The sequence below is a fragment of the Nomascus leucogenys genome, chromosome 14, assembly GCF_006542625.1.
Source record: "Nomascus leucogenys isolate Asia chromosome 14, Asia_NLE_v1, whole genome shotgun sequence".
Lineage (NCBI taxonomy): Eukaryota > Metazoa > Chordata > Mammalia > Primates > Hylobatidae > Nomascus > Nomascus leucogenys.
The window spans coordinates 25,761,413-25,775,766 of record NC_044394.1 but is presented as its reverse complement, the minus strand read 5'-3'; the positions used below and the strand labels follow the sequence as shown (position 1 = coordinate 25,775,766).

Below are 14,354 nucleotides of genomic sequence, written 5' to 3'. Positions count from 1 at the left end.
GTCTGATAGGTGCAAAGAGATTCTCTTGGTTTTATTTTCTATTACTTTTATTAGTAAGGCTGAACTTCCCTTCAAGTGTTTGAAAGCCATTTGTGTTATCTTTTTTCTGACTGCTCAGATCCTTTTCCTTTATCCCTGTTATGTATGTTATAGTCCTTAACTAATTTGTAGAATATTTTATATTAAGGAAACTATCTCATTGTGATATGAATTGCAAGATTTTTTTTTCTGTCTTGACTTCATGGTTTTTGTTATTCTTGTTTCTTATTTATTTCTTTATTTATTTGAGACAGATTCTTGCTCTGTTGCCTAGGCTGGAGTGCAGTGGCATGATCTCAGCTTACCTCAACCTCTGCCTCCCAGGTTCAAGCAATTCTCCTGCTTCAGCCTCCCTACTAGTTGGGATTACAGGCGTGCACCACCATGCCTGGGTAAATTTTGTATTTTTAGTGGAGACCGGGTTTTGCCATTTTGGCCAGGCTGGTCTTGAACTCCTGACCTCAGGTGACCTGCCCACCTTGGCCTCCCAAAGTGCTGGCATTACAGGCGTGAACCACCTCACCTGGCCTGCTTATTTTCTAAGCAGAATTTTTTTTTCATGTAGTCAGGTTTATTGATCTTTTACAGCTACTAGATGTTGTGTTATACTTTAAAAACTCCGTTTTTTCATGCTTTCATAACTTAATATTTTACATTTTTCTATCAGGAAATTATTTAGGTGAAAGGAATGAAATGGATAACTTTTTCAGATATGTACCCAGTTATCCTAATAATTAACTAATTTATTTTTTATCTACTGATTACAAATGCTTCCTTTTTCAAATAAACTACCATATGTATTTCTGGACTTTCTGTTTCATCTTATTGATTTGTTTGTTCATTCACCAATATCATATCTTAATTATGTAGATTTAAGTTAATATCCTATGGAGATAGTCCCTTTGTTTTTTGGGACAGTGTCTCACTCTGTCACCCAGGCTGGAGTGCAGTGGTGCAGTGGCTCACTGTAACCTCTGCCTCCCAGGTTCAAGCAATTCTCCTGCCTCAGCCTGCTGAGTAGCTGGGACTACAGGCACCCGCCACCACGCCCAGCTAATTTTTGTATCTTTGACAGAGAAGGGTTTCACCATGTTGATCAGGCTGGTCTCAAACTCCTGACCTCAGGTGATCCTCCTGCCTCGGCCTCCCAAAGTGCTGGGATTACAAGCATGAGCCACCACGCCTGATTGAGGTAGTCCATTTTCATTATTATTTCTTTTCAGTATTTTCCTGGCTGTTTATTTTTCCACATAAACTTTAGAATCAGTTCATCTAGTTCTTTAAAAAAATAAAATTGTGTTACTTTTTTGGTTGAGATTGTATTGTATTTCCAGATTGATGCAGAATTAACTTTATGATACTCAATTTGCCTGTGAAAGAGTATGATTTGTTGTATTTATGCAAAGCCAATCGTTTTATGTTTTTTATTTTAAAGATTTTTTTTCCTACAAAATTTAGGTTTTAAGTATTTCTTAGTAGGTTTATTCCTAAGAGTTTTGTCCTTTTTGTTGATATGGAATCATTGCTTATGTTTTTTAACTGGTCATTTATGTATGGTAAGAATTTGTGTATACAATTGTTGCAGGCCATCTGAAATTGACTTATTGTTGGTAGACTGTTTTCAGTTATCTTTAGCTGTTAGTGTTCTTTGGTTCTTCATTTGTTTTTGGTTTATTATCTGCAAGTGATTCTTGTTTTTCTTTTATTTTCCCCAAGCAGACTCATGTCACAATCATCTGCAAGTAATTCTATTACTTCCTGTTTTAGAAGTTTGACTCTTTCCATTTCTTCACCAAATTTTTTCTCAAACATTCAGAGTAATGTTAAGTTAGTTGTTTTTAGTATTCTTGATTGAAAAGGTCTTCATGTTCATGTAGTCAAATTATAATTTCCCCTTGGTTTCGGTGTTAAGGGAAGACTTCAGAAGCTTTCATACAGGAGAGATGTGATCTGAATTAAGATTTTAAAGGGTTTACTCATACTCTATTTGGAAAATTAGTCTATGGGCAAACTCAGAGGGCAAATGTATGAGTCAAGGGATCCAGTTAGGAAGTTTTTCAATGGTTCCAGAGAGGGACAATGGTGAAAAGTGCTTTGACGTGGAATATTTAATGAAGGTAGAGCTTACAGGTCTCAGATTTGGATAGATATGTTGGATTTGAGAGAGGTTAATAAAGAGTGACTCCTAATTTTTTTTTTTTTTTTTTTTTTTTTGAGTTGGGGTCTCCCTCTGTCACCCAGGCTGGAGTGCAGTGGCACAATCTTGGCTCATTGCAAGCTCTGCCTCCCAGGTTCACGCCATTCTCCTGCCTCAGCCTCCCAAGTAGCTGGGACTACAGGCACCCGCCACCACGCCCGGCTAATTTTTTGTATTTTTAGTAGAGACAGGGTTTCACCGTGTTAGCCAGGATGGTCTCGATCTCCTGACCTCGTGATCCGCCCGCCTCAGCCTCACAAAGTGCTGGGATTATAGGCGTGAGCCACTGTGCCCGGACAAGAATGGCTCCTGAATTTTAAGCCTGAGAAGCTAAGGGAATGATAATGCCAATTTTTAAGAAAAGGAAAACTCAGAAATGGAAGAGGGTAATGGGCGGTAAAACCAAGAGTTCTGTTTTGGAAATGTTAAATTTGAAATGTCAATTAGATATCAGAGTAGAGGTATTGAAGGCAGTTCGTTTTGTTGTAATATTAAGGAAAATATGCCTTAACTCCAAGATACTTAAAATCTCTTCTACTCTAATGATTTTTACTTTTTTCCTTAAGTATTTAAAAAAAATACTTCTAGAACTTAATTTCATGCAGGATTTGGTAAATTTTTTCTATAAAGAAACATGATAAATATTTTACACTTTGCAGCTGCATAATAACCTGTCATCAGCAACACTACGACTATCACTACTACTGCTTCCTCCTCCTTCCCCCTTCTTCCCCTCCTTTCTCCTCTTTCTTCCTTTTACCTTTCCAATGGTGCTAATCTTCATTCTTCCTTTTTCTTTCTCCTCCTCCCTTCCTTTTTCTTCCTTTTTTCCTCCTTTTCCATTCCTCCTTCCTTCTCCTTTTAAAGTATGAGTATCATTCCTATCTCTATTGCCTTGCATAGTTTCTAAAAACTATGTTGAGCAAATGGATGATTGCAACTCAGACCTGATTCTTAGAACTGACAGTCAAACAGTACATTTGTCTTATGCAAAATTTACGTGTACCTTTACAAATTATGGCTGCTCATGATATTTATACTTCATGGAAATAAATAATAGTTATTAAAAAGATATCATCAGAGATTTAGAAGATCAGATTGCATTGACATGATTAGGAAAGGCTTTGAAGAAGATAAAGCTTCGCCCAGGTTGGAGTGCGGTGGTGCGATCTCGGTCCACTGCAACCTCTGCCTTCCAGGTTCAAGTGATTCCCCTGCCTCAGCCTCCCGAGTAGCTGGGATTACAGGCGTGTGTCACCACACCCAGCTAATTTGTTGTTGTTGTTGTTGTTGTGTGTGTGTATGTGTTTTTTTTTTTTTTTGTAGAGGCGGGTTTTCACCATGTTGGCCATGCTGGTCTCGATTTCCCAACCTCAGGTGATCCGCCCGCCTTAGCCTTCCAATGTGCTGGGATTACAGGCATGAGCCACCACGGCTGGCCAGATACAGCTTTTTTAATGGTCATCTTTTGTAGAAAAGTAAGGGAAACATTTAAGTCATAGGAAAGAATATTAGTAAAAATTAAGTCATAGGAAAGCACTGGTTTCATGCAGAAAATTGGTTGGTTCAGTTTAGCCTATGTTTTAGGAAGTATAGGAGAAACTTGGTGGCCATCTATTGTGGGCACAGGAAATTATTTTTATATATAAAATAAAAGCATTATTGTCTTAGTCTGTTCAGGCTGCTGTAATAAAATATTGTAAACTGGGCCAGGTGCAGTGGCTCACGTCTGTAATCCCAGCACATTGGGAGGCCAAGTCAGCTGGATTGCTTGAGCTCAGGAGTTTCAGACCAGCCTGGCCAATGTGGTGAAACCCCCTCTCTACTTAAAATACAAAAATTAGCCAGGCATGGTGGTGCGTACCTGTAGTCACAGCTACTTGGGAGGCTGAGGCACGAGAATCCCTTGAACCAGGGAGGTGGAGGCCGCAGTGAGCCGAGATCGTGCCACTGCACTCCAGCCTGGCAACAAAGCAAGAGTCTGTCTCAAAAATAAATAAAATATTGTATACTGGGTAGCTTATAACAACAGAAATTTACTTTTCACAATTCTGGAGGCTGGGAGTAGTACAAGATCAAAACTCTGGCAGATTCATGGTGTCTTGTGAAGGCCTACTTTTTGATTCACGGATGGCACCTTCTCATGGAGCCCTTAGATGATGGGAGGGGTAGGAGATCTTTCTACTGCTTCTTTCATAAGGGCAGAGTCCTCATGACTTAATAACCTTCCAAATGTCCCACCTTCTAATACCATCACATTGGTGGTTAGGTTTCAACATACAAATTTCAGAGTGACAAAAACTTTTAGGCCATGGCAATTACTTTTGTAATTTTAGGCTGGGAAGGGATGGGATGAAGAGAGATTGGCTAATGAATACAAACATACACTTGGGAGTAATAAATTCTAGTGCTCAGTAGCACAGTAGGAAGACTATTGTTAAAAATTTTTTGTGTGTATTTCAAAATAGCTAAAAGGGAGGATTTGAAATATTCCCAATAAAAGAAATGATAAATGCTTGAAATGATAGGTATTCCAAATACCCTGATTTCGTCATTACACATTGTATTTATGTGTCAAAATATAATATATTCCATTAATATATATAATTATTATGTATCAGTAGATAATTGTAAAAACAGGAGCCTTTTAAGGTTTTGATCAAATAATGTCATGGATGTGCATTAACATAATAAATCTGGTAATGGATTGAAAACCAGCAGAGTGCACTAGTCTTTAAACTTTTATTGTTTACATATTTCTTAAAGAATCTTGAAAAACCTAGGTGTCTCCTCACAGATTTTTTAAATTTGTAAATTTTTGAATTTTAAGTCTTTGTAGACAATATACATTCGAGAAATTATTGAAATTGGTGTTTTCAAAGACAAAATTATGGTCCTCTTTTAGATTAATGAAATGTAAGTGCTGTAGCAACTTTTATTCATCTCTCTTAAAATGTATAAACTCTCAGCTGTAATCCCAGCACCTTGTGAGGTTGAGGCAAAAGGATTGCTTGAGCCCAGGAGTTGGAGACCAGCCTGGGCAACCTGGTGAAACCCCGTCTCTATTTAAAAAAAAAACAACAAAAAAAAAGCCAGGTGTGGTGAGCATCTATAGTCCAAGCTACTCGGGAAGCTGAGCTGGGAGGATTGACTGAGCCTGGGAGATCGAGGCTGCAGTGAGCCATGATCCCACCACTGTACGCTAGCCTGGGTGATGGAGTAAGATGGTCTCCAAGCTCTCCTTTCTGAAATTTTACTTAGCTAAATTTTTTACTAATTCCTCCACAGTATTTCCACTTGATTCCCCCACAGAATGTAATTGTAATGTATTTATTAGTATCTTTGAACATCTTTTATTATTTGCCTATCATACTTCTCTACAACAAAATATATATGTTAATAAAAATTTTCCTGTGTACATGATATTGTCTTAAATTTCTTCTATATTTAGTTATTACATTACATTTATTATTAGGACATGGCAATTAAAGGAGCACAAATATACTTTGTTTTGCCAAACTGGTAAGAAACATTAAAAAATGAAATTTTACTGAAAATATGCATCAGTGAGAAGGATGGGCCTTATTAATATAGTTGTAGGTGAATTTTAAGCTAGAATGATAGTGTTCATTAATTCTCTCTTCCTATTTTCTATTTTTATATATGTGAATTCTGAAAAACCTTATTTACATAATGTTTTTAGTGCACATGGAAGTTTTTGATAACTTTTTAAATTGAATTTCTTCTGAATTATAAGTCAAAAATAACACTATGATCTATTGCTGTATTAGTCCATCTTGCGGTGTTATAAGGGAATACCTGATGCTGGGTGTAAAAAAAAGAGGTTTATTTGTTGAGGCCTCAGGAGCCTTTTACTCATGGCAGAAGGCCATGAGAGAACAGCTGTGTCACATGGCGAGAAAGGGAGGTGGGAGGTGCGAAACTTTTTTTTTTTTTTTTTTTTAATAACACCTCTTGCATGAACTCAGAGTGAGAACTCACTCATTCCTGTGTGGTAGGAACCAAGCTCTTCAGGGATACACCCTGATGACTTGAACACCTCTCACTAGACCTCACCTCCAACATTGGGGAGCACATTTCACCATTAAATGTGGTGAAATAGGATTACAGACGTGAGCCACAGCACCCGGCCCAGTTTGCAATATTTTATTACAGCAGCCTAAACAAACTAAGACAATAATTCTTTTATTGGTCAAATACCCAAACCATATCAATCACCAAAAACTATTTTTAATATTCCCTCAGGTCATAGTTTGAGTAGGTTCTTCTTTCTGTGAAGTATATGAGTAGGTTCTTTCTGTGAAATATAAAGGCTTATAAAAATAAGCCCTTTGCCAGGCGCAGTGGCTCACCCTGTAATCCCAGCACTTTGGGAGGCTGAGGTGGGCGAATCACGAGGTCAGGAGGTCGAGACCAGCCTGGCCAACTTCGTGAAACCCCATCTCTACTAAAAATACAAAAAATTAACTGGGCGCGGTGGCTCACGCCTGTAATCCCAGCACTTTGGGAGGCCTAGGCAGGCGGATGGATCATGAAGTCAGGAGACCATCCTGGCTAACCTGGTGAAACCCCATCTCTGCTAAAAAATACAAAAAATTAAGACCGGGTGCGGTGGCGGGCACCGTAGTCCCAACTAATTGGGAGGCTGAGGCGAGGCGAAGCTTGGGGTGAGCCGAGATCACGCCACTGCACTCCAGCCTGGGCGACAGAGTGAGACTCCGTCTCAAACAAACAAAAAAACCCACAAAAAATTAGCTGGGCGTAGTGGCAGGTGCCTGTAATCCCAGCTACTCGGGAGGCTGAGGCAGGAGAATTGCTCGAACCTCGGCGCGGCCGTGGTTGCAGTGAGCCAAGATTGCGCCACTGCATTCCATCCCAGGTGACAGTGAGAATCTGTCTCAAAAAAAAAAAAAAAAAAAACTCCTAACCACTTTCCATATTTCCTAGCTAAACTTACTTTTCTTTGCTAAGAACTATGAATTACACATTCTTTAACAATAGATGAAAGAGGTGAGGTCATTATGGAAAAATATTTCAAAAATTTCTTTTTTTGGTACGTCTTTCAAGAGTTTCCCTGACCACCCCCAGGTTTGTTGATTCACTAACTCACAGGACTCAGCATATAGTCATACTCATGGCTAAGATTTATTACAGCAAAATGATACAAAGCAAAATCATGAAAATAAAAAGGTGTCAAGGCGAAGTCTGGAGGAAGCCAGTTGCAACTTTCCAAGAGTTGTCTTCCATTGGAGTTCCACAAGATGTCCTCAGTGAGCATAACAATGCATGTGATGTATTATCTACCAAGAACGTTCTCTTGAGCCTAGGAGTCCTTGATTTTATCACAGGGTGGCTCATGTAGGCACATAGTGACTGGATAACTGACCATAGTTCATAACTGGAGTTCTGCCCAAACTCCAGACTCCTGAAAGGAAAACAGGTCTTTAGCATAAACCCGTTAGGCACAGTGAGCCGCTGTTTTCACTTAAGAGAGTTTTGTATCAATGTAGGGAGCTGTTCACTTACCAGTGACGTTTGCAGACTGTAGGCAAAGGTCAGCCTTTCTGTGGGTATCAAGAGTCTCAGTCTTACTGTGCTCTCTCTTTTCTGCACAGTACTCCAGGAGTTTTATACTGCAGAACAATGTACCATAGTACTATTTGGGATGTGTGAGGGTGATAACTTGGTAAAATAACAAAGGACCAATTAGAAAAGAACAAGTGGAAAAGATAACCCAGCACCTACTTGCTCAGACTAAATTTTGGAAAAAGTACAATAGTACTACCTTTAAACAGTATAAATAAACTGTTGATTTTGCCACTGTTATTGTTGCTATTATTTATTAGTAGAATGAAGTAAGGGGAAAGTTAATGCAGAAGCGCCAGTCAGACTTGTCAAGGGAGTAATGAGGCCTTAACAAAAACTTTACATCACTTAATGGAATAGAAAATAACAACATTGTACGTGAAGAGTCTAAGAATGAGCTTATTATGTATCAAAAAGGAGAGAAGAGTAAAAGATGATCGCCGCCTTCATTTTCTCTAAGAGAAATGAACATAGGACTTTCAGATGATGGTATATCATGCTGCTATACGTTTTTGAGTAGCTTAATTGTAGCCTGTCATCCTGTTTATATGTTAACTATATTTTGAATGTAATTAATATCTCAGTTTAGATAATATGTTTCCATTTACTCCGCAGGAATTTTTGAGAGATATCTTCAATCTCTTGTTTTTGTTGCCAAGTCTAAAGGACCGACAACAGCCAAAGTGCAAATCACATTCTTCAAGAGCTGCTGCTTACGATTTGTTAGTAGAGATGGTAAAGGGGTCTGTTGAGAACTACAGGCTAATACACAACTGGGTTATGGCACAACACATGCAGTGTAAGCATTCTTCTTTTCCTTTAATCTTTATAAATTTTGAATTCAGTAATAAGATTTTGAGGGCACTGTTTAACAAAAGAATCTGTTCTTCACACACTTTAACATTATAAATGATTATTGGTAGGGTGTTATTAAAGTTAAAAAGTAAACATTGATGTGAAGGACCTTTTTATATGCATTTTAAATACTTTGGCTTTTTTTGTAAAAGTAATTTGGGGCCAAGTAAAATCAAGTTTTAAAAGTCTTGAATTTTTAGAGAATAAATTAGTTTTCATGTGTATTCTTTTTTTATTTAAAAAATTCTGTATAATGTTCTATATATAATAATGAGGTAACTAATGGAGGTAGAGGCTGTTAATGTAAGCAAAATACATTATGTTTCATAGTTTGTTTGGGGGGGATCTTTTCCTCCCTCTTTCTTCAGCAGCCCATGCACCTTATAAATGGGATTACTGGCCTCATGAAGATGTCCGTGCTGAATGTAGATTTGTTGGCCTTACTAACCTTGGAGCTACTTGTTACTTAGCTTCTACTATTCAGCAACTTTATATGATACCTGAGGCAAGACAAGCTGTCTTCACTGCCAAGGTAGAATTTTCCTCACTTTAAAAATCAAAATTATAAACCAGATTTTAATATTTGTTGATAAATTTTTATTTCAATGTAGTAAGTATTGTTTGAAAAAATAATTTGTGAATAAATAAGAGTAAATTTGATTACAGTAACTAGCTAATGTGTATTTTACATAGTTTTACATTTTAGTAGATTACTCCTAATGCTGTAGTACAATTTAGTTCTCAAAGGAATACACAGCTATGGAATATACATGCTCAGTGTATACAATGAATATCATGTTGTCAGTAAAAACACATTCGCTGGGAGAACATACGAGAATAAAAAGAAAAAAAAATACATATTTTTATTACAGAGAAAATAAGGAAACCCTGAATCCAAGTAGAGAAGTATTACCAGAATCACTGAGCTTGTTTCTTTTATATTTATCCCAAAGTGAATTGGATTGTGGACCTAATTTGTTTGTGTAAGCTCTGCTTCATGTTATTTTTATTCACTCTCTAGTTTTCATTCTTTTTTACCGTGGGCTATTTTTGTTTGTTTTTTAAAATAGTAAATAGAGATGGGGTCTCTCTGTGTTGACCAGGCTGGTCTCCCAACTCCTGGCCTCAAGCAATCCTCCCATTTCAGCTTCCCAAAGTGCTGGGATTACAGGTGTGAGCCACCATGCCCGGCCAACCATGGGCTATTTTTTAGTTTGCCTTTCGTACTGCTTTTAGAGTTTTTTGATGAACTTCCCTTATACTTGCTCTTGGATTTTTTTATTTTTATTTTTTTGAGGCAGGCCTCAGTGTCTGTCACCCTGACTGGAGTGCAGTGGCGTGAGCACAGCTCACTGCGGTGTTGACCTTCTGGGCTCAAGTGATCCTCCCACCTCAGCCTCCTGAGTAACTGGGACTACAGGCATATGCCACCATGCCTGGCTAAGTTTTTTACTTTTACTTTTTGTAGAGACAGGGTCTCACTGTGTTGCCCAGGCTGGTCTCAAATCCTGGGCTTACGAGATGCTTCTACCTTGGCCTTCCAAAGTACTGGGATTATTGGTGTAAAGCTACCAAGCCTGGCCTCACCATGTTATCTTTTGTCTTGATTTCTTTTTCCCTGTTAAGTATTGCGGTGCTTTATATACTTTCTCTGAATTCTTTATTATGTTTAAGTTACTCTTTAAAATCTCCAGTTTATAGTTTACCCAAGTGGTTCTGGGTTTTTTGGCTTTAGTTATTGATATTTGAAAATTTGTCTCTGTACATTATGACTAAAAGTAGTTGAATGATTAGTTCATTTAGCTTATGGAAATATTTCTGAATAAATTTGGTATACCCATCTGCGTAGTCTTATAAAAGCAGTTGTTATTAAAGAAGCATGTTTTCAGTGGTTTTCTTTCTAGCTGGCAACTTGGTCATGTTTCTTGGTTTTTCTTCTTCATATTGATAACCACCTTTAAAGCTATTAACACTTCTAGGAATTAGTAGAAACAGAAGGAACACTCAGATGTGCTGATTATGAGTAGATCTCATAAACGGTATTTTTAGTTAAAAACTAAATTTACAAGCAGAAACAACCCCATTAAAAAGTGGACAAAGCAGCTTGGCCAGTATGGTGAAACTGTATCTGTACCAAATATACAAAAATTAGCTGCGCGTGGGTTGTGGTGGCTCATGCCTGTAATCCCAGCACTTTCGGAGGCAGAGGTTGGCGGATCACGAGGTTAGGAGATCAAGACCATGCTGGCCAACATGGTGAAACCCCGTCTCTACTAAAAATACAAAAAAATTAGCTGGGTGTGGTGGCGGCTGCCTCTAATCCCAGCTATTTGGGAGGCTGAGGCAGGAGAATCCCTTGAACCCAGGAGGCGGAGGTTGCAGTGAGCCATGATGGCGCCAATGCACTGCAGCCTAGGTGACAGAGCGAGACTTTGTCTCAAAAAGAAAAAAAAAAGCCTTTGGCCAGGTGCAGTAGCTCACGCCTGTAATCCCAGCACTTTGGAAGGCCGAGGCGGGCAGATCACCTGAGGTCAGGAGTTTGAGACCAGCCTGGCCAACATAGTGAAACCATGTCTCTACTAAAAAATATGAAAATTAGCCAGGCATGGTGGCAGGTGACTTAGTCCCAGCTACTTGGGAGGCAGAGGCAGGAGAACTGTTTGAACCCAGGAGGCAGAGGTTGCAGTGAGCTGAGATCGAGCCATTGCACTCAAACTTTGGGGACAAGAGCGAGACTTCTCTCCAAAAAAAAAAAAAAAAAGCCATATGTGGTGATGCATGCCTGTAGTCCCAGCTACTCAGGACGCTGGGCCAGGAGAATCGTTTGAACCCAGGAGGCGGAGGTTGCAGTGAGCCGAGTTTGTGCCACAGCATTCCACTCTGGGTGACAGAGCGAGACTCTATGTAAAAAAAAAAAAAAAAAAAAAGTGGACAAAGGACATGAACAGAGACTTTTCAAAAGAAGACATACATGCGGCCAATAAGCATATGAAAAAATGCTTAGTATTACTCATCATTAGAGAAATACAAAACTAAACCACAGTGAGATACCATCTCAAACCAGTCAGAATAGCTGTTAATAAAAAGTCAAAAAATAACAGGTGCTGGCAATGTTGCAAAGAAAAGGGAATGCATATACACTGCTGGGGGAAATATAAATTAGTTCAGCCATTGTGAGAAGCAGCTTGGCAATTTCTGAAAGAACTTTAAACAATTACTATTCGGCTCAGCTATCCCATTGGGTATATACCCAAAGGAATATAAATCATCCTACCATAAAGACACATCCACGCACATGTTTACCACAGCACTGTTCACGGTAGCAAAAACGTGGAATCAACCTACATGCCCATCAACAGTGGACTAGATAAAGAAAATGTGGTACATATACAGCATAGAACACTATGCAGCCATAAAAAAGAACAAGACCATGTCTTTTGCAAAAACATGTATGGAGCTGGAGGCCATTATCCTAAGTGAACTAACACAGCAACAGGGAACCAAATACCATATGTTCTCACTTATAAGTGGGAGCTAAATATTGAGTACATATGGACACACAGGAACAATGGACATTGTGTCCTACCTGAGGGTGGAGTGTGGGAAGAGGAACAGGATTGAAAAACTACCTATTGGTACTATTATTACCTGGGTGATAGAACAATCTATATACCAAACTTCCGTGACACATGGTTTACCTATATAACAAACCTGCATATGTACCCCTGAACCTGAAATAAGAGTAAACAGTTAAAAAAAAAAAAAAAAAAAGTAGACCTATGTACATGTAAATTTTTATTTTTTTAATTTTTTTTTTTGACGAAGTCTTGCTTTGTCACCCAAGCTAGAGTGCAGTGGCGCGATCTCAGCTCACTGCAACCTCTGCCTCCTGGGTTCAGGCAGTTCTCCTGCCTCAGCCTGCCGAGTAGCTGGGATTATAGGCACCTGGCTAATTTTTGTATTTTTAGCAGAGACAAGGTTTAACCATCTTGGCCAGGCTGGTTTCAAACTCCTGACCTCGTGATCCACCCGCCTCCGCCTCCCAAAGTGCTGGGATTACAGATGTGAGCCACTACGCCCAGCCGAAAATTCTTAACAGAATTTGATATGATTCTGGCAAGTACTGTAGTCAAGTGGGCACTTTATTCTTAAGATGAACACTTCAGTTAATTATATTGTTCCCTTTTCTGATGCTCACAGAAAGTTTAAAGAAAGCTACATATATTCTAATTGTGGTAAAATATATACAACATTAAATTCATCATTTTAACCATTTATGCATATATACAGTTCATGGGATTAAATACATTCACATTATTTTGCAGCCATCACCACCATTCCATCTCGAACTTTTTCACCTTCCCAACAGAAACTTGTTAAACACTTAACTCTCCATTCTCCCTCCCAACCCCCCTTACAACCACTATTCTACTTTCCATCTCTATGAATTCAACTGTTTCAGGTACCTCATATAAGTGGAGTCAGATTTGTCTTTTTGTGACTGGCTGTGAGTGGCTTATTTCACTTCGGATATCTTCAAGGGTTATCCATGCTGTTGTATGTGTCAGAAGTTCTTTCCTTTTTAAGGCTGAATTATAATTTATTGTATTTACCACATTTTGTTTATTCTTGTCAGTGGATACTTGGGTTGCTTTCATTTTTTGGCTGTTCTAAATAATGCTGTTATGGACATGGGTGTATAAACATGTTTGAGTTTCTGCTTTTACTACTTTTGGGTGTATACCCTGAAGTGGAATTGTTGGATCATATGGGAATTCTGTGTTTAATTTTTTGAGGAATAGCCTTACCTTTTCCACAGGGCTTACACCGTTTTGCATGCACAAGGGTTTAATTTCTCGATGTCCTTGCTAACACTTGACATTTTCTGTTTGTTTTAATAATAGCCATCCTAATGGATGTGAACACAATTTTTTAAGTAGTAAATACTTACAGATGCAGTCTATGTATTTATTTAAAAATTGCACATTAAGTAAAATTCCCTCGTTGTTGCTTGACTTCCATAAATTTAGGCAGCTCTTTAGCCAACTCATACTTTATTCTCTAATAATAAAAATATAAATCCAGGTCTTTATTCCTGAACTTTTTTGTATTCTGAATTAATACTTTGATATGCTGGAAAATTTCATTTTGTGTGACGTTTTTCATAATATGGAATATTAAGCCTCTCATATAACAGGAGTACACTGGAATTATTTTGCCAATTTTGTTGATTCCCTTTGTTCAATTCCTGTTGAATTTAATATATAATTTTATAGTAATTATATGCTGAACAGATCTCTGTTTTAGTCCATATCTTGACTTCAATTTGATTATAAGCTGCTAAACAGCAGAGCCATATTACTTGCAGTCTTACTTCCATAAAGCTGGCAAAAATAACTAATGTATACTCTTAGCTTGTGGACGCCTATTATTCCACAAGACTTTAGAAGTTATGAGAGGCAATAATTTGTAATAAGGATAGTACCTACTTTATACATTTATTGTAATACTTGAGTGAGGTAGAATATGTGTAATAAGTACCTTGCATGAATATGGATCTTTCCTATAAGGCTTGGTGTTCAATACTAAGTCTCTAATGTGTGAGTCTAGCCAGATTCCTGAATTTAACTTATTGATAGTTGAATATTTAGACAAT

The 14,354-nt window shown here is 38.1% G+C and overlaps 1 protein-coding gene across 3 annotated transcripts in view; it reads left to right on the top strand.

Moving 5' to 3' along the window:
• Nucleotides 1-14,354, top strand: part of USP34 (ubiquitin specific peptidase 34) — a 288,791-nt gene that overhangs the window by 201,367 nt on the left and 73,070 nt on the right. For all 3 annotated transcript variants that reach the window (XM_030827871.1, XM_030827873.1, XM_030827872.1), the window contains exons 42-43: nucleotides 8,459-8,642; nucleotides 9,070-9,230. In XM_030827871.1, the coding sequence (XP_030683731.1) occupies nucleotides 8,459-8,642; nucleotides 9,070-9,230 (345 nt within the window). The remainder of the gene's footprint in view (nucleotides 1-8,458; nucleotides 8,643-9,069; nucleotides 9,231-14,354) is intronic.